Source organism: Falco rusticolus, chromosome 6, assembly GCF_015220075.1.
Source record: "Falco rusticolus isolate bFalRus1 chromosome 6, bFalRus1.pri, whole genome shotgun sequence".
Lineage (NCBI taxonomy): Eukaryota > Metazoa > Chordata > Aves > Falconiformes > Falconidae > Falco > Falco rusticolus.
The window spans coordinates 26,508,142-26,529,115 of record NC_051192.1 but is presented as its reverse complement, the minus strand read 5'-3'; the positions used below and the strand labels follow the sequence as shown (position 1 = coordinate 26,529,115).

Genomic DNA, 20,974 nt, shown 5'->3' with positions numbered 1-20,974 from the left:
CAGCAGCAGAGCTTTTAAAAGCTAGCACTCTACTGAGGTAAAGGTTTTACCTGCTCTCCCTTTTCTAAGCAAGCAGAGTTACTGAATTCGACTTGCACATCTCAAAGCATGAATTTCCTGTGCATAAGCGAGTGCTAATATCTATCATTTTGCAGCACACTATTGCTAATAAAGCAAACGGGGAATTGCATTGTGGAATTCAGTCACTTAAAGGAATGACCAAAAGGTTTGCATATATTACCTGACTCAAATTTTCCCATTGGATTTGTGTTCAATGTGCAAAGTATTAACATTTGAATTACAATCACTCTCATTGTAAAAAATAAATATGGCAAGGTGGGTGTTCCTTTATGCACACTGTTCGTATGCACCTGCCAAGCTCGCTCTTTTTTTTTTTTTAATTCCTGTGATTAAAATGTGGCATGCCCTATTCAACCTAAAAGTGCATCCTGCTGTCACTGGCAATCGGTGTACAATAGATACAACTTTAAAGCCTTCCAAACCTCTGCTCAGGCCAAGCAGTTCTTACGTAGAAGACTACCATGCTTCTCAACGTGGTCATTTTTTAAGCAGAAATTTGTATATTGAATTATTTTGCTTTTTTTCCCCTTCCTTTAGCCTTTTATAATATTAACAGATGACCCCAAATGCTTGCTGCTCAAACACTTTTCATAATTTTTACTTGGGAAATCAACTTCTCTGTGGGGTGTTTTTCTGTATTCTTTGTATTCTGTCTGCTGTATTCTTATGCTATTCATACTAGACATCTGGCTGTCTTCTCCGCCCAATTTCTGATGGGTGTATGCTGCCTGGGAAAAATTCTAATTGTTTCTGGTGACTCTACATTCAACTAAGCTAAATAATGTATAAAACCTGACATCTAAGGGAGATAATTTTCAACTCCACTATACCACCTGGTATACATCAACTTTTAGTTTTCTGTGGTCAGATTATTTGGGTGGTGTATTTTCCATGCACAGGTGCAGAAACAAATAGCTCTGGAAGCAGCCATTTCTGTGCAACACAGAGGTGTAAGCAATAGCATTCAGGTAGGGTAGCTCAGGGGGGCATGGTACAGACCCAGACTCAGGTGAGCACAGGAGCCCTCAATCCGTGCCAGCCCCAGCTGACTGGAAAGGTGAAGGCTGCCTCTAAGTGGGAGGTAGATTAGCACAACGCCTTGTCAGTGCCTAGATTTACTTCTAGGGAGAGCTCAAAGATGCCCAGATGACTCCCTAAGATCAACATGGTTCCTGAAGAACCACTGCTGAGACCATAGGTCAGTGCCTTCACAGCAAGACAGGTATGCTCTGCAGCCCACCCTTCATCCCATAGCTGTCCAGTCTGGAGGATCCCCCTTGTCCAGGCAGCTGGAAACCAGGCCACCCAGGCAGACAGTGTGGGGTTTGGTCTCGTGTAAGCAGTCCTGGGCCAGGAGTTGGAGGTACAAGGTGTACCTTTGTACAGACACAGCACAGGTATCCCTGCGCTGTGCCCCCGCAGCACTGCCGAGTACCCAGATTACCCGGACTTCCCTCTTATCCCAGCTCCTTCCAGCTGGATAATAAAGTTAACTGCAGTGTCTGGACTTTCACAGATGAGATTTACAAATGACAAATATTAAGATCCCCAGGGTATCCTGACATCAGACTGAAGTTTAGTAACGGCGTGCCTAGAGCTGGAGCAGCCTTCACCCAGTCCCTGACAGCCGGCCTGTCAACCATCGGTTTCTGTGCTAAGTCCGGGTTTAACTGGAGCATCAGCATGCCAACCTGTTTTTTCTCAGTTAAAGGAAAGGAAGGAAGTCTTAAAAAACCTCCAGCTTCTTTTTGCAGCTGTCCAAACTCATAAGAAAGCTTCCCAGATATAATCCATATTTTGACTAGTCCCTCTCCTAATTTTCCCCTTGGAATTATCTGGGAATAAGACACGCCAACTGGTCAGCTAATCTTCCCTGGTTTGTGGTCTTTGTTTTCTTGCTACAGGAGAGGCAATGAGGCCATGTCAGGGTGTCCGTAGGGACTTCCCCACCATCCCACAACATTTCACAGAATGACAAAGTGGTCAGGGTTGGAAGGGACCTCTGGAGGTCATCTCGTCCAACCCCCTGCTAAAGCAGGTTCTCCCAGAGCAGGTTGCACAGGATCATGGCCAGGCCAGTTTTGAATGTTTCCAGAGAAGGAGACTCCACAGCCTCTCTGGGCAGCCTGTCCCAGGGCTCTGTCACCCTCAGAGTGAAGTTTTTCCTTATATTCAGATGGAACCTCCTGTGTTGCATTTGTGCCCATTGCCCCTTGTCCTGTCACTGGGCGCCACTGAAAAGAGCCTGGCCCTGTCCTCTTGACACTCACCCTGTAGATATTTGTCGACATTGGTAAGATCCCCTCTGAGTCTGCTTCAGACTAAACAGCCACAGATTACAGCCTTTCCTCAGAAGGGAGATGTTCCAGTCCCCTCATCATCTTCATAGCCCTCCACTGGACCCTCTCCAGCAGTTCCCTGTCTCTCTTGACCTGGGGAGCCCAGAACTGGTCACAGCGCTCCAGATGTGGCCTCACCAGGGCAGAGTAGAGGGGGAGGATCACATCCCTCAACCTGCTGGCAATGGTGCTCCTAATGCCCCCCAGGATCCCACTGGCCGTCTTGGCCACCAGGACACAGTGCTGGCTCATGGGCAGCTTGCTGTCCACCAGAACTCCCAGGTCCTTCTCTGCAGAGCTGCCTCCCAGCAGGTCATCCCCCAGCCTGTACTGGTGCAAGGGGTTATTCCTCCCCAGGTGCAGTACTCGACACTTGCCCTGGTTGAACTTCATTTGTGCTGAGGACATAGAGCTTGGTGTAGCACGGAGCTTTAGTGCTTGCCCACCTTGTGACGCTGAAACAAACTGTTCATCTGCCCAGAAAGATATCTTGCACAGGAGAATAAAGATTATGTTTGAGTCTGAAATACAGTTGCAGTTCCCCACCTTGTTCCGCTCTGTTGCACCTGTTTTAAGATGGAAGTCACTGTGCAAGCTTTATGTTGTAGTCTGCTTTGTGCAGCGTAGTATACTACACAACAATATGTGTGTATGTATGTATTTTTTAGATATATATCATTAAGTTTACTCATGCAAAAACATCTTGTGATTTTGTCACAACCCAGTCCTCTGTGAAACTTTGCAAGAAATAAGTATAGTGAATATGCCCCAAACGATGTAGGATTGGCTGCATACACTAATAAAAATTTGCTCTAGAAACAACAGCAGAAAAAGTCTTTTACAGGACACCTATAAAAACACCTTTTCACAGAGGAGAATATAGAAAATATTTTTTTCCAGAATACCTAGAAAAAAATCAAAAATTTGCCAAATTTTCATTGCTGTGATTTTCAGAAAAAGTAAATCTTCTCTGTGTTTCTTTTCCTCAGTACAGAAACAATCGTTTGTGACTTACAGATGATTTTTAAAAAGTTGTACTGTACTATAGTATAACAGTTACTCATGAAGTTGTTTTAATGCAGCACTGTGGGAGAAGGGAAATCCTGAGTCCATAAGAGAAACCATTGGTGGTCACCTTCTATTTCAGGCTGTGGAAACAGAGACTAAAATATTCCCTGTTCTGTCTCAAATGAATATGTTTCAGTGTTCAATTTCTAATCTTCCAGGATGCTTTGTGGTATGCAACTAACAGCTGTTGTGAGTAGCATTGTTTTTATGCTTACTGTTTTTGTTTCATGTCACACTTTTTTTTCTTTCCTCTCCTTTGCTGTTGGCTTCACTTCTGGCTCCATCAGAGAGAGCTGCAGGTCTTTGCTGCCGCTTAGTAGTCCCCTGTCATAAAGGAATGCCAAGGCTTACTGATCTGTCTGTCAAAACCAAAGATGTCTGGGAAATTCCACGAGAATCCCTACAGTTGATCAAGAGACTGGGAAATGGGCAGTTTGGGGAAGTATGGATGGGTATGGAGCAAAATAATTATTCTAAAATAGCTCTCTGTGTGGGGATTACAAGATGGAAGGTGAAAATGTAGGGCGTTGTGACCCACAAAAAAAGAAAGAGCAAAGCTCAGACTCTTGGGAAAAATGTCTTTGGAATCATGTCTTTGACTTTGAAATTCTTTAATCTTCAACTTTCACTGTAATTGATGGCAAAAGAAAAGTGAAAATCTATGTTTCCTTGGAAAGTTTTGATTTTGACAAATTACCACTGTCTTAATAATAAATCAAGGCTTGCATAGTAATCTATTAATTATACCAAGGAGCCTTTTCCTGCAAGCTAAAAAGTCCTTACCTTCAGTATCCAAAAACCAGTGTTTGCAGATGAACTTTAATGCAGCACTGAGAGACAAATTACCTTCCATCTTTCTCAATGCATGCATAATTTTGGATTATAAGTGTGTTTTTTTTATTAATTTCCTCTCCTATAGAGAAAGCTGATGGTTTGTGTTTTAACTTAACTGTGATTGCTACGAATAATACCCCACAAACTGTTGGATTGGCTAAAGATGCATGGGAAGTTGCACGTGATTCATTATTTCTGGAACAGAAGCTTGGTCAGGGGTGTTTCGCTGAAGTGTGGCGTGGTAAGGCAGAGAATATATTTTGCTTTGGATGGATCTTTTAAGGCCCTCTTGGCAGAAATAAGCATTTCAAGTAGAGATCTTAAAGCTACAAGATCAGAATAGTATGAAATGTTAGTCTGTGTTGCCTAAAACAGTCAGACCTAAATACAGTAATCCACAGGGAAACTTCCTTTCACTTGTACATGCTGGTATGAGAGATTAGGGCATTGAACTTCATTAATCATATTGGGTTTATTTGGGTGACTACACAATTGCTAGGTATTAAAATAGGAATTATGCTAAACTTGTAAGGCAGAATGGCTAACCAGAAATTAATCTGGTAAGTAGACATTTTTCTTTTCCTTGTGTGTTTTAGCACTGATGGGATCAGACCCTGAAAGTGCCTCCATCTGCCCTCCCAGTTTAAAAATAATGGCAAGTATCAGCAAGCGGATATTGTCAAACTACCTTTCCCATCTACTTCTTTAAGTCAGTTTTGAAATTTGTATCTGCAGCAGAACCCCATAACTTGATGTAGGGACCGGGGACAATAGAGGCAAGGCTTGCCCAGCCCAGCTGAACCCCTGCTTTGAAGTCCAGAAGGACTGACATTTTCCAAATCTGCTGACATTGTTTTCTGCACGCTTGCCAGCTTTACTTATTCCCCTCCCCCTCCCCCCCCCCCCCCGCCCCCTCTATGGCCCTCATTCTTTTAATGACTATAAACCAATACCAAATTAAAAGATATATAAATCTTAGTATGGCCATAGCATTGAAACAATATAGTGGCCATTTAATGAGAGGTGGGCTAAATTTTTTTGCCAAATAGCATTCTGAGTAGCCTCTTTAAAATGACCGCTTCAAATAAAGAATCGCTATATGTTGTTTCTTCAGAAAAATTTGGTGGAGCAGTTTGGCCGCTCTTTTTGTTGCAGTGTCACAAAAGTATGTACAACCAAAATAACCAGCAGGATCTCCTGGGTTCTTGCAGCTTTTTTCCATTGCAAGACTACAGCAAGGAGCATGGCAACAAGTCTGTGAAATCTGTAGAATTTATAGACTAGAAATATAGAAATTTATGGAATTTCACAGAATTATAGTTGACCCATTGCAAAGAAAGCTACCTGTGTTTTCTATTAGCATCCCCAGATAACTGCAGTTTCACCTTCTTGTTCTCCATCTTGAATGCATGTGAGAGTTTTGATTTGATGTTAACATTTAGTGGTCAGCTTTGTGTGCCATAGATCTTAAACTGATACCATAAGCTAAAGGAACAAGTTAAATTAAAAAAACCAAACCACTATCGTCTATGAGAAATAAAGTGCCAAGTGCTAGTACCAAATATGTCAGAAATGCAAAAATTTTTATTACAACGATGACATGTTTCTTAAAGCAATATATCATAAAAATATGTTAACAGCCCTGAAGCTTTACCACATTGGAATAGATTAACACAGCAAAAATTAATAAAAAATACATTAAGTAGTAACTAACTACATATGGGAGGAATTCAGAGGGAAGTCTATGCTAATTTTCTATTAGAGAGAAACATACCAAACCACAACAAGTAAATTTAACAATTTAAGCTCAAATCTGGGCTGAGAGGATAAGTTAGCCTTTTTGTTTTCTTTTCTTTTTTTAACTGGAGAAGTTAATAAAAGTGTTTAAAAATAGAAAACACTTCCTGGTAACAGAATGGGTCCTGGGATTTTTGTTAAGGCAATGCAAACAGATAATACACAGTTAATCATGTTAACACGCTAGGTAAAATCCTAGTTTATTAATGCCAGTGACAGAAACCTTGGTGCCTGTAGACTAGAGTTTCATTCCTCGTTCATATTATTTGTGGTACCTCTGCAAAGTGGCCGTGACCGACAGCACTCTGCGGTCCGGAGCCCCAGCGGCTCCAGATAAAACACGCTCCCTTTCACCCTTCAGAAAAAATTTAGGCCGCCCTGCTTGAAATTAGGAGGTGAAACCGCATCCTTCCCAGTTTACACAGGAATGCCACTAAAGCCAAGTCCTGCTTCAGCTCTGATTTGAAGGACAGAGTGAAACTAAGACCTCAAGAGTCCTCCTCCAGTGTGCTGGGGTAACAGTGGTAGTAACTCAAGGCATTGCTCCACCACTGGTAGAGGTGACAGCAGCTGGCGCTGAGCTGCCAGAAGAAAATCAAGGCATAGTGAAAACCAGACTTGCCCTGCACACTTCTGGCTACACGCCACAAGCCCCCCCACCCCAGACGGTGCTTGTGAGGCTTGGGGGATTGCCCCTGCCACTCCTCCCCTGTCCTCAGCTGGGTGGGGTGGCAGCTGGGACCAGACCACCTGCACAAAAACCAGTCCAGCTTATTTTGTGCTCTGGCAGGTTGCAAAAGCTCTTGATGACGTTATTTTGGGTTAATCGGTTCCCATGCAGCAGCTGAGTCTCGGTAGCCGTCAATGTGCTTTTAACAAAGGCAATCCAGGCTTATTTTACACATTACCTTTTTTGACAACATCTTTATTTATAGAAACTAGACCCGAGTCTGAGTCTTCATGTACTTTGTAGGCCTTCTGCTATCCTTGTGTTTAAGTGCAGCGGAGTAATTTTTACTCGATAGGATTAATTCCTGAAGTCATTTAGTATTGTTCTGCCTTATCACACAGCAGCTTCCTATCAACAGGTCACAGGTCCCATTCAGAGCCATTTCAGCCCTGGCTCTGGAGCAGGGTTCTGGCAAGTCTGGGCAAGGGACAGCCAGAAGGCACTAGGAAAGTGATATTTCTGCCCATTTTAATTTTCCTTCCTTTCCCTTCCCCGGTCCCCTTTCCTCCCCCCAAAAGCTGTTAACATAGCTAGGTGTTTGGGGTTTTTTTTTCTTTCCACTCCTCCTTCTCCCCCTTGCAAATACCAAAGAGAAGCCCCATCTCTTGTGGGATGCCCTGAGATAGCCTTCCCCAGCTCTCTCCAGGTCCTTGTGCAGGCTTTCAGGTGTTACAGAAGGCTTGCTAGATGATGGCTGAAAAATGATGCACCTTGTCCATTTCAGTGCTGACTGTAAGTAAAGAACAAAATGAAGTGGACAGGAATCACCTCATTTTCAATCGGCAACAGCTGGGCTTCTGGGCATTGGAGGGGAAGGAAAAAGATGCGTTTCAGTTTGGAAACATGCCCATGTTTCTAAAATGAAATCAATTCAGAATTTGTTTCTTGGGAATTTTTCTTAGAATATTCTTTTTCCTCTGACTCAGAACAAAAACAAAATGTTAAAATGTCTTGCAAATGGAAAGTTCTGGGTTTAACGAGTTTTGTTATCCCAGCCTGTGACTGGAGCTGTGTTGTTGTCTGTAGCAATTACTTGTTAGCAAGGGAATACATGAAGATGGGTTTCAGCAGTCCCATATTTCTTACTCAGAGAAGGCTTCTGTGGACATCAGTGGAAACATTGTCTGAATAGAACAACGGTGATTGTGCCCCAGTGCCAACGGGAATATAATAAAGACTAAAATATGAGGGAGGCGTGGGAGGAATGTAATGATAAGACAACATGGGAAACCACAGTTTAAAAAAATAATTATATTAAGTGTCCTTGCTAGTTTATTTCTTGGTTACATTAGGCATCAGGCAGAAAAAGGAGCGGAAGATGTTTAATTTAAGTATCTATGCTTGTAGGTACGTGGAACGGAAATACTAAAGTGGCTATCAAGACCCTGAAGCCTGGGACTATGTCTCCAGAATCCTTCTTAGAGGAAGCCCAAATCATGAAGAAGCTAAAACACGACAAATTGGTCCAACTTTATGCTGTGGTATCTGAAGAACCTATCTATATTGTCACGGAGTACATGAGCAAAGGTGAAGCCAGAGCTGCTGCCCTTGATAACAATATTTTTTCTTTACTGGTGCTCCTTGAGGATACAGAGGGAGGTGCATGTATGATGCATGAACAGTGTGTGAGGAAGGAGAGAGGGAGCAGGAAGCTAAATTCACCTCTGGCTTCAGAAGAATTATGAATTCATTTCTGAACTGGGCCCAAAACCTGAAATCTACTAGATGTACGAAGAAAATTTGCACTAGATGGGGAGGGAGAAGTTGGTGCAGCCTGAGTGGTTCCAACTGCACCAGCATCTGAACTGCCCTGACAAATAGAAAATTGCATTTTCTAGCTGTGAGTGATATTACATGGTGCTTCCCAAGATGCTAGCTTTTCCTGGCACCAGAATTCATATGGCATCTTCTTTCAGTTTACTTATTGGCCTAAGATTTCTGCTGTTTCTTTTAGCAGTCCTGAGTTCTGTCACATGCACCTCGCTCTCAGATCACAATTTAATTTTCAGTTGACACCATTTATCATTTTAATACAGGATTTGCACATATGATTCTTTCCGTCCTCTTTCCCCTTCCTTTTCCCCTTCTCCTTTCTCCTTTTCTTTAAGCTACTTAACTGGTAACTATGTAGTAAAATGAGAAAAGGAAAACTTCTCACTCCATCAGATCTCCAGCAGGGGTGCTGAGAGCAGAGCAAAAAATCTGCTTGTTTTGGAAAAGCAAATGAACCAAATAGGAAACATGAGTTCTCACAGGGAAATTTCATTGTACATTGGAGGATACACTCTGAAATTTTAAGTGCATTTTTTCAGTCTATTTGGAGTTGATTTTTATTTTCCTGGCAGGTGCCTGCCCACCTCCCTCCTCAGAGGCATCCAAGCCCTGACTAACTCACACTTTAATCATATGTCTCAGTGACAAGCATGTGCTTTTTCCCCTTAAAAAAAAAAGACTTCTCAAAATCCTTCTGAAGTACGTGGTTTATTTTGGCTTACTTTCCTAGTTTTTACTGTAACATTTTACATCTTTGGATCTGAGCTTGAGGCTGACAATTTATCAAGGGAGAAACGCCTAATCATCTGTCTTTTCCCCTTATTTATTAAACCAATTCACTGACCTTATTTAAAGGAGACTGCTGCACTTCTCTGTTTGAATACAGAATTGGGAAGGGAGCTGTAGAATCCTAAGCTTTTTTAAAAAGCTACAGGGAATCTCCTTGCTTACCCTTGCACAGAGGAGCTACGTTCTTACAGCTTTTGCTAAAATTGCTTTAATTTGATCTCTGCTTTGTCTTCTCTAGTTTTGCATAGTGGTCTTCTAAAATAAATGCTTCATGCTACATTTAGTTCTGGGTTACCTAAAGAAGGAGCACTACTAATTTCTAAGGAAAATTAGCTTTTGTTAATGCTAGCCCCTTTGGGCTTACGAGGCTCCAGGCTGACCTTTCTTTTGGAGCAGGTTGAGCTGGGATCTGACTTTTTCCATAGCTTGTGTGCCTTGGAACCGAGCTGATGCTTTGCAGCTAGCTGAGGCCTTTAGAGAGCAGCAGGTATGTAGTTTCAAAGAGTGCTGGAAAAGTTAAGATCAGCTTTCTCAGTAATGGTTAGAAAAATTAAAAACAATGTTGTTTCTTTCCCTGCAACTCTCTCTGGACTAGTGACATATTCTTCTGCAATCCAGCCTTAAAGAGGAGTGAAACAAGTATAATAGGAGAATTCTAAGATACTGTGGGGTTTTTTGAAACTGTCTACTTGAACTTTCAAAACATTGCTTTCTGTAATGCTGCACATACTGCTACACCTCCATCTTGATGAATAGCCACTTTCCCTAACACCTCTTTATTCTGTCAACTTTGCATTTGCAGGGAGTTTGCTAGATTTCTTAAAAGATGGAGAAGGAAGAGCTTTGAAGTTACCGAATTTGGTGGACATGGCAGCCCAGGTCTGTCTTCAAATATTGAGCACTTAGGTGCATATATTTTATGTCCCATGTATGTCCGAGTTCATTTTAAAATGCACCAATTGTGCTTCATGCTTCTCACAGGTGGCTGCAGGAATGGCATACATCGAGCGAATGAATTACATACACAGAGACCTGCGATCTGCAAATATTCTGGTGGGGAATGGCCTAATATGCAAAATTGCTGACTTTGGATTGGCAAGACTGATTGAAGACAACGAATATACGGCCAGACAAGGTAGATACAGCAGCAGGTGTAGCACTGAGTATTGTTCTTGTGACAGGGGAAGAGTGGAACATGGCTTTGAAAAGTTCTCTCTCGTATGCTTTGGGTTGCTTTCAGTAAATCCTGAACTCATATTAACTCCTAGCCCAGAACTTCGCTGCTGAATGCCTGTTCTAAAGAGAACATCTCATGTAGTTGTCTTCCCTTTAAGTACTGAACAAAATGAAACAAGGATGATGAGTGAGAGCAGAGGTGGGTGAAGTGACAGTAAAGACAAAATTCTCATGGTGGCATAATAAAGAAGATATACTTACCAGCCTTGAAAACCTGAATGGGGGAATCCAGAAAAGCCTATGTAAGCTGTTTCTTTCATAGTGCGCCTTCTAGTACTTACTAACCACTATCAACACCGCTGTACTATTGCTGTTCTTATTTCCTTTATTTCAAACGGGTCGAAGAATTGTGTCGCTATGCAATGGAGCTGTATGCAATGGAGCTGTCTTTCTGAGCACTATGTTTTCTTTGGGAACTTAAAAAGTTACTGTAATAGGAAAGCCATTTTCCAGTGCCACATGGAGTGCTGGGGAGAGCTGACCACTGATACACTATAAAAATGTATCAAAGAGTATTGTAGCCTTTTTTTAAAAGCATGTGTGTGTTCAGACTGAGCCATGACACAGGCTCTTTGTAGTTAGTCATTCTTTACAAGTCATGCTTAGTTGTCAGATGTTGGTCCAAGTCTGCAGAGCTACAGTTTTGTTCTCTTTCTGTTGGCAGTACATTGGTAGTGCTTGCTCAATGTGTGTCGGTAAATGCCACTCCATCCATTTCAGTGCCAAAGCCAAAGAGTGTCCCATTAAACCCTGCTGTATGTCATCAGAAAGCACAGGTCCGCTAAGTACTTCATAACCTGCATTTACCCCTGCCTGTTGGGAGTTTTTTCTCTTGACCAGACGTCCCTGTTTCAGCATGGATTTTGCCATCAGTTCTTAGGCAAGAGCTAACCTCTTTCTGTAACTTCCAAGTGTTGACAGAAGGAGACAGAGAGTTTCCAGCATCCCTTGTCTTGGCCTGGAAGCAGCAGCTCTGATGCCGTTCACGCCCCTCCAAACTGCTGTCAGCAGTACCTAGTCACAGGGATGTGGACCACAGGCTGCATCCACCCTAAAAGCTGCCCACTTCACATTTGGACAGTGAAGCCTGATTGTTTGGGGGAGGGCCTTGAAGACCCCATAGGAGGTACTAATGCAGAGTATTAACCACTACTGATTTCAGCCTGAGGGTGGGAATTGCTCCTTGCTAGTAAAAACAGCCTCGTGTTATTCTCTCCAGAGTAACAAGAGTATCTGTGGACTCTGGTGGACAGAAAGCTGCCTGCCTGCCCTTCCCCTGTGTAAAATGAGAGTTTTCCTTGAACAAGGCAGCTAGATCCAGTCTGCAAAAAGGCTTTGAAACAGTGTCCTATGTTATCTCCGTTTGTCTGGTTTGTTGCTATGTCTTTTGTTCCCTTTGGAAACCACCCAACTTATATTTTGACATGACTAATTATTTGGTTTAATAGACAAGTATGTGACCTACTTCTAGCCAGATCTCTTCAAGCTCCTGATCCCTAGGAAATCCTCTGATGACCTGTTTGCTTCCTGGTTTAAATCTCTCAGAACAGTTTTGCCTTCTTCACATGTTAGAAAGCCGTGAAAACCCACCTGGCTGATGTTAAGGAGAAGCTTAGATTTTTTAAGAAAGTAAAAATTGTTGGATTTTTGATGGGAAAACTTTGAGCTGAGAAAAGCATAACGCCAGGACTGGCAGGGAGAGGGAGCCTAGTCACAGGTATCTGTTGCCCTTCTTCTGTGGCAGAAATAATTTGTATTGTGGAAAAAGTGTCTGGGAAGGGAGAAGTAGTTTGGCTTTTAACCTGCATTGCTGATGGTCCAGAGATCTGAATTGTGTTTGCCTGGCTTCATCTCATGGTGCAAGTATGGAGAAGTCACCCATCCTTCCCAAACAGGCTTAAATCCTTTGGAGCTACTCCTTTAACGAGAGACCCAAAAAGCTGTAACCACAGGCATCTTCTGGAAAGGTTTTCCTGCTTTCACTTATGCTTTTTTGACCCTATCTTAAGTGGTAGCTTGTTCTAGGGAGGGGTGAGCAGCATACTCTCAATTTACATTTCATTGCAATTAACCTGGCTTCCAAGCCAGCTGGGCAGCCAGGGTGAGCGTAGGAGCTTTAATTTACTGGGAAAGAAACATGGTTTCTGGAATTTTTCTTCAAGTGAGATTCAGTCCTGGTTTGTTTAGTTAAAACTTCAGTTTGAGCATTGCGTGGTGGAGACCACAGTATCAGAAGGAAATGGTTGCCTCTGCTTGTTTCCCATGACCTATTACTTCAGCCTCCAAGGGGATGCATCTGGGGACTGCTCTATTTATCTATCTGACTACTGCTTCAGTGGGAATTTTGACACGGGAGCAGAGCCTGGCCAGCAGAGGAGAAGGGGATGGGGAGCACTCCAGACTGGCAGCTCCTGTGGGAGAAAGGAAATGTTTTGCCTTACAAAATCTGAAGTTGAAAGCCTCTGGTCACTCTCTCCTCAGCAGTTGTCATTCTCTTGGCTTGAGTGTGTTAGTACAGAGCTTATTGTCAGCGTGGGGAAGAGGTGGTTTTCTCCAGCCTTGCTTGATCTCCTACTCCCTTCCCCCACTGTCACTTTTGTCTCCGATTAAATATTTTGAAAGGAAACAGATGGGGATGCTTTGAGCCCCAGCGGGCTAAAGTGCAGGATTCCTGAACCTATATGGGTATTACTCAGCCTGGTGGTAACATTTTACTGACCAGTTTATTTTCTTTTTGGTTTGAACAAAGGAGGCCTGACTGCTCCTGATTTATGAGAGGTAACTAAAAAGCAGTTTGTTGTCTGCGCTGCCATTTCTCAGCAATCATCAGGAAGGAAAGAGATAGTCATGGCACTAATGATTTAAAGTGTGTGACTAGCAGCTATACACTGCCGTTAAATAATATAAAAAAAAAAGTTCTTGGCTTGTAATGAGCATTTGGCTTCTCTTGCTTTTAGAGGAAGTGAGTAATCAAAGGGGAAAAACACGCCTATTAAAGTGACGCCCATTTTAAAGGCTACACTGGTGGACTGTATTGCAGCCTGCACCATTGGGGCTTGCTTCTTCTGGCTGTTGCTGTTGCTGTTGCAACATCTACACTCCCCCCCCCAGCCAGTGTCAGGCATTCAGCCTTGTTTCCTTCCATCAGTGATGGTGCGTGGGTCAGTCCTGTAAAGCAAGACTTAAACCTCCTGCTGTCCTACAGGACAGAGAGAACCTTCCCATCACTTCCAACACAGGATTTCCCATGCAGTTCTGCTACACTTACACTGATCTGGTTAGCAGCTATGCAGAGTTTTGGCCAAGCACATGGCATTTTTGTGGAGAGTGCAGAGTGCTCCACAGAGCTGCTGGGGAAGAGTTGTTACTATTCTAAGCAGTAGCAGCTGATACAAATTTAAAATTGCCTTAATAAAAAAAAAGAAAAAAAAAAAAAGGAAAAAAAAAAAGAGCAGAGTTATTTTCCAGGCCATGTTTCTACTGCATACACTGGCAGCACTTGCAGCAGTGCCGCTCCAAGCACACATGAAACAATAAGGATCTTTCTGATGCCTTCCAGACAAGTCAGAGCTATTTTGGGAGTGCTTGTACGTGTTTGTAAACTCTCAGATCGTTTCTGCCTCCTTAACACTTAGAAATATCTCCTTCCTCCCCTGCTTAAAAACAAGTGATGCTTCTTATTTTGATTTCCTAGAAATAAGCAGGGATTTTTTCCCCCTTCCAGGCTCTCCCCAGTCCTTTTGTAGAGACTTGGCTCCCAGCTCACAAACTAATCAGATCTCTTTTGTTCGCAACTGACTGCTGCGGGCTGTAACGTCCAGGGCTTTGTTCTTCCTCTTTACCTGCCGTTCCCTGGGCCAGCCACGGAGTGCACAGGAGGAAGGACTCTTGCTTCTCAACAGCCAGCCCCCAGAGTCCCGGAGGGGGGATCACTGATACACTCCTACAGAGAAGCCATCTGGTCTGCGAGAAGGGAGTGTGTCCAGGTCAAGAGGAAAGGCAAGGGGAAGGGGGGCATGCAGGCAGAGGGTGAGAGGGGTGTTTAGACCGGCAGTTCCACCCCTTGTCCCCTGCTTCCCGGGGAGGGGTTCGCCTGCAGAGCCTGCTTCTGCTCCTTGATGTTTTGCCAGACTTGTAATTTCATGTTCTTTCTCACAGCACAAAAAGTGTAATTGCGCAGTCCCTCCCACACGGCACTCCTCATTGCCTTCCAGGGCTGACTCGTTTCCTGTTACATGCTTGCTTCAGCACTTCGGTTTTACCTTTTGTAGCTTTCTCTTTCCAGCCCCAGAAGCAATTTGATGCTGCACTACATTCTCTGGTCACTAATTCAAGAGTTCCCCTGGTTCTGGGGTCTTAGAGCTTGGGTTGCACTGGGTTTGGTTTTAAGGTATGAGAGGAAGCAGCTTTTTAGGATTTCTGTAAGCAGGATCATTATCAACTGGCAGTGGCTCTGGGGCATGAATTTCAGAGGTTTCTGCTTCATTGAGATTTAGGTCTGAAAAAACAAAGCTCTGAGGGATTTTTGCTAGCCTCAGAAGAAACCATGCTGAGAGTTGTACATCAAGGTCACTCAATTATCCCAGCCCCCTCTGCTCCTTCTCATCACGTGGCCTGCTTATAGCCAACAAAGAATTAAGGCAGAGCCGTGAATTGATTTTTCCCAAGGAAATCATCCTGGAGGATAACCTGTGTGAATACCTGGGCAGAGCTGGGCAGAGGTCCCAAGAACAGGGCTGACCCTCACAAAAATCCTCTGAGGTAGGGGGCAGGGCTAGCTGCCCTAACAGTAGAATGTATGAGCCGCTTTAGCTTGATGTGGTTGTGAGCAATGCAGAAACTCAAAAAAGGCTTTCCCCAGGCTGAAATGCTTCAAAAAAGGCACCGAGATAAAAGCTGCAGATTAGGACCTCACTTTGGAGCAAAGACAGGCTATCCTGACCTAACGAATGTGGTGTGCGGTTGGTTTGTACGCATGGAGTACTGACCTGCTAGTTTGTCATAAAAGAGTTCCAGCAAAAAAAAAGGTAAATCCCCCGCACTGATGTAAAATCTGCCTTCAAAGTAGGAGATAGGCTGCCTTGTCAGCTGGGGTAATTTAGCTTATCAGATTTATTAACATGCTTGTCAGTAATACGCATTTTATCTGATGATCTGATGCTGTAATTTGTTTGCAGCACAAAGTCAGCTTGTTTAATAAGCTGCTGAAGTCTGGGCAGAGGGAAGGGTGGGCTTTTTAATTGGTGTGTTGGAAAGAGAGTGAGCACAGAGACTGTGTGTCGGTCAGGAGCCATGCTGGCCTGTAGCAGTAGCAATCCGGGGGCTTCAGAGCAGTGCACTACCCTGTGTCTCCAGTGCCAGACATTAGATGGAAGGCAGCACCTTGGGAGGACCCCTGTTGGACACACACACATGCACACCCCCTTTCACACAAGCTGTGTGTGATCGCTTTGTGTTATGGCAGTGCGTGTGTCGTACCTGCAGCTGTGAAGGGGGCCAGCCTAGGACGTCCTCACTGGCCTCTGCTCTCCCCTCACTGATGGCTCTGCCATACTGGATTGCAGATTCTTTTGGACCATGTAAACCATGAGGCAGGGCTCTGCTAGCGACCTCTCTGCCAACCTTGACTTTCCCTTCTCCCTATCTATCACTTCAAACCAAAGTTCAGGAAATGCTGCACAAAATGCAGAACGTGATTTTTTATTGGTTGTTTTAGCCAGAGAATCACCCACAGCAGGGGCAACATAGAAATGTAGTGAGTAGCTACCCTGTTATCAGAAAATCCATAGCACAGACCATTTGTCTTCTCCAGCAGTGCTCATCACAGTCCAATGGGGCTCGTACTGCTTTAGCTCTCAGGAAAAGGGATGTGCTAGAATTGTCCCCCCTTCTCACCTACTTACCTTGCTTCTCATCTTCCCATGGTCCCTTGAGACACCACATACTCACTTCCCAGTACCACACAGGCCATAGATGAGGAAGGCAAAAATACCAGGGGAGTTGGCCACAAAGGAGTCTGAAGACATTTCTTTCCTCCAAAGATGAGTTGTAGTTGGTTGCTACCTTTGGATCCAAGGATGAAGCACAAGGGAATTAGACCAGATTTGGCTCAACTTCTCAGAAAATCACAGCTGGTTAAAAAAAAAACAAAATTGTTGAATAAATGTGTGTAACGCGAATGAGCAAACCCTCATGCTTGGCTATCTCACATACCACCAGCCAACGTCCAAGCCTTCGGGCTGCTGGTGAGCCTGGAGCTATTCATTCAGTTGGCATTGTGTGTGTGTGTGTACCATCTCAGCTGCGTGTTTGAGAGAGCAGAGGGATGTTGGCCCTCATATTCATGGCATGCCTGCATAAGCCCATCAAAAGCCATGCACTGTAGGTCTAGGGAACCCAGCCACCGGGTACATAGAGCATGCAGTTTTTCTGAGGATTGTCAAGGGATGCATAGCTGCAGGATCTGCCGGTGGCTGGGGGAGCCAGTTGCCAACCCCACATGACTGCTGGTGCTGGTGAGGCAGGGCCAGCTTCCAGGACAGAGGCTCAAGTGATAGCAGGCTGCTGCTGCAGAGATCTTGGACATCACGGCCAAGGTGGTTTTTAAGAGAAGATGAAGTTCTGTAAATGTTGAGTCTTGTAAACTAAGATTGGTCCCATGAAGAAGTGTAAATTAGGGAGATTGACAAAGCCAGGCACCAAAGTTTTAGCTCCTGCCTGCATATCAACTAATGAAAATACAGAAGAGGCAGACTTTATTGAAAGTGAGTAGACATCCAGAAATCCTGTAGCACCTTTGAAAATCTAACCATTGATGTGTTGATGCTTAACTAAAGTTCCTGACTTTAGGGATCTGAGACTTTGTCTGGCATCTTTTAATTCAGCAGGACTTACTTGAGCAACTGCATTTTTCCCTAGAAAAACGTATTTGTTTGAGTAATATTCTCTCTTAGGATCACTTACATATAGAGCAGGAAACATTTTAGCACACCTGATATTTTACTAAGTAAGGAGATGAGAATTACCATGTTTACTTTTTACTCTGAGTCAAGTCAGATTGTGGCTTATAGCAGAAGATAATGGGGCATCAAGCACTGGATGTGACGGCAGAACAGCACCAGCAGGGAACCGTAAACAGGGCTGTAACTTCACTCCCTGAGAGTGATTTGTCCATGTTGTTACACTTTCCACACTCCTCCTGAAAGCTAAGGGAACTTTTATGAGAGGGTGGTGAGAAGTCAAAAGTCAGTCTGTTTCCAAATTCAAGAGTGTTTGTCACTAGGGATCGGCAATAAGCAATGCAACTCTTTTGCCCCGTATGTTAATACAAGGCACCAGGGAAATGTCTGCATACTTTTTTGTACATACTACAAGTTAATTATTACCACAAGACTTTTCTTTAAAGTCATACTGAAAATATTTTCCCTAAGAAAACAGTAAATGATTGGAAAAGCAAATAAATCAGTGTTTAAAGGCTTGTTATCTTACCATCCTTACCACAACTGGCTCCTGCAGGCTCTGATGATGGATGAGCACATAAGAACTGCACCTATTTAAGGCACTACAGGGTTTTCAGTGCCAGGAGCTTAAAGTACACTGTCGAGTTATAAATCACAGGCCAAAGTTGTGCCTTGACATCACTGCACTCAAAGCAACTCCAATGGCAGTATTATTTTTAAGGCCTTGCATGTTGCTAATGAAGTAGTAGGTTTGTTCTTAATTTATGTTTTTGCCATGTTTGTTTGATTTGCATTTTGCTCAGCTTGAGCATGGAAACTGGGAGGTACATTTCCAATAAATCTCACTTCTGTTCATACGTGCTAACTGTCACTTGCAAATATCACAGGGTAATGCTAATTTAAACATTTTGGGAGAAATATTTTCTATTATGTTTGGCTTATTAGGTTTTCTTTTTTTTCCCCTTTATAAAACTTCAAACCTGAACTAAAAAGTTTTAGCCTTCTCTTGGGATGTGGGACAAACCCACCCATTCCCTGCTAAGTCTTTCCTTCTGCCCTGCGCAGACACCTGCCTGTCCTCTCTGACTGTGCTTCACAGAGCTGTTTGTTAACACTTGCCTGCAGATCTGTCCACCTGCACCTGTCAGAGCACAACAGTCACCTGTGAACGGGTACTTCCATTCTGTCGCTGTTCTGATTAAGGCTCATTTATTCTTTCATTAGGTGCCAAGTTCCCCATTAAATGGACTGCTCCAGAAGCGGCATTGTATGGAAGGTTCACAATAAAGTCAGATGTGTGGTCTTTTGGGATCCTACTGACAGAGCTGGTAACAAAAGGGAGAGTGCCATACCCAGGTAAGAAAACAGTCTAAACCCTGCTTCGCCCCAGGGAAAGAGTGGGAATGAGCCATGCGCTTATATTGGAATGTTTACTTATTTTCACTGAGCTCAGAGGAGGGTGGTTATCATGCGTAAGTTTCTCTATGCTTGAAAACAGTCCTGACTCTGCAAGCGGCTGTGTGATGGTCATGATAAAAATGACAAAAGGACAGAAAATCCAACATATCCATTTCTATTTTTTTAATTGTTCTCAATTCAATTAATATCCTTTCTAGCTAAATAATGAAAGCAAAGTAAAATTACTATACTGCGGAGCAAACAGCTCTCCATAGTATTGCATTCACTTTAAGATACCAACAGTTAAACTCCCAGAATGGCATTACTCCATTTATCCTGTCAGTCTGGTTCTCTGCAAGGTTTGATGACTGTCTGAATGTCTGGTATTACCAGATCTCTTTTTTATACACTCATATATTTCATTCCTTGCTTTCGAGGTGGATGGAAGGGAAAGAAAATAATTCTGCAATGTGCATGCTGGAGCTCATGGCAGGGTCACAGCGGGGCCAGATTCTCTGCACGGGGGAAGCGGAGGCCCCTTGGCTCTGTTGAAACCCTGCCAAGTATCCAATGGATTAAGATTTGTAGGAGGGGTGATTTGATCTGCCTATGCAGAAAGAGCTTTTCATTCCTTTGCCCCCCTGAAGATTGTAGGCATCCAGGTGAGGAGGCAAGGGGTGAGGTGAAAACAGTGCATTGCATGGAACAAAAAATTAATCCCTTCATTTTCTTATCAGCACAGATACTAACAACAGGGCATCTAGCTGCATCTTTATTCTTTTTTTAAAAAAAATTTTCTAAATACTCACCCAGTATGGCTGTGTGCACTCCAGCTGATTTAATGGAAAGTACCCTAAAGCAGTTTCAGTTTCACAGTCTGTGCCCTGATCAAGCAGTCAGATTTGTACATCAAATAGCTCAGGAGAAGCATCAAGGTGGAGTTCAGTTTATCCCGTGGTATCTCACACCACTTCAGAAGGCTGAACTCAGCAAAACTAAACTCCCAGGGTTTTACCAGGAATTGCAACTTTGCTAGCACCTAGCAGCCAGCAGCTAGTGTTTGGGACAAGAATACGGGAACTGGAAGGCTTCTCATGATCGGCAGTGAAATTTGGCGTGATTCACAGGAAGCAGCTTAGCAAAGCTGTGACTGTGACAACTGGATGACATGTTGCTGTGGAATGGATGAGTCCCTCCACCCAGCACTTCCCCTTACGAGTAAAGAAAAGCGGGTGTTGCCACCACTCGGAGTGGCTGTGTCAGTAGCCAGCACAAAGGCCTTCGGGCCATGAGGATTACTGGCAGTGGCGTGGGAGAACCATAATTTCTGCAGGTTTATTGAGGGTTAAATGCAGACACAACACGGTTCACAAAGGTTGAAGAAAAAGCGTGTGTAAGACTTAGCTGATGTGCTGATGCTCCCAGAGGGTGGAAAATGCTCCTCGCTGAGCTGCTGGAAAAGGAAATTCATAGTCACTACCAGCAGAATGGGTGCACAGGGGCTCTCGCCAGCCAGGGCAGAGTTAAGGTGAATTTTTTTCCCTGAGCTCCACATTGGTGGGGCAGAGATGGTTAGTGACTAAGCGTTCTCTCTGATCACAGGCATGAGCACAGACACATACACAAACACAGGAAAAATACTACTTCAGGCAAAAGTGACTGTCTAAGCCCACTGTTAACTCACAAGTTTGTAACTAGACACAGTGTTGGCCATGGCAGCAGGGGATGTCGGCTCTTCCCAAGTGTTCCTTTCCCTCCCTGAAGGAGAAGGAGGCCACTGGATGTGTGTTTTAAGTGCTTGCAATATATAATTTCTTGTAGCATCCATGACAGAAATCTCAGGCATGGTCTGTGTCCTGAAAATGTGGACAGTTTTATTACATGGCAGTTTGAGCACATCAAAGACCACTAGCGGCGTCTCTCCTCTCAGCACCATCCTCCCCCCTCATCCCTCACTACATAAAGCCCTC

General features: G+C 43.7%; 1 protein-coding gene across 4 annotated transcripts in view; it reads left to right on the top strand.

Annotated features, from left to right (window-relative positions):
- The window catches only part of FYN (FYN proto-oncogene, Src family tyrosine kinase), an 83,325-nt gene that overhangs the window by 52,017 nt on the left and 10,334 nt on the right, over positions 1-20,974 (top strand). For 2 of the 4 annotated variants that reach the window (XM_037391813.1, XM_037391814.1), the window contains exons 8-12: positions 3,776-3,940; positions 8,197-8,376; positions 10,214-10,290; positions 10,393-10,546; positions 18,831-18,962. In XM_037391813.1, coding sequence (XP_037247710.1) covers positions 3,776-3,940; positions 8,197-8,376; positions 10,214-10,290; positions 10,393-10,546; positions 18,831-18,962 — 708 coding nt within the window. Of the gene's footprint in view, positions 1-3,775; positions 3,941-4,407; positions 4,564-8,196; positions 8,377-10,213; positions 10,291-10,392; positions 10,547-18,830; positions 18,963-20,974 lie in introns of all 4 variants that reach the window. The other 2 variants (XM_037391816.1, XM_037391815.1) reach the window with 2 other exon arrangements.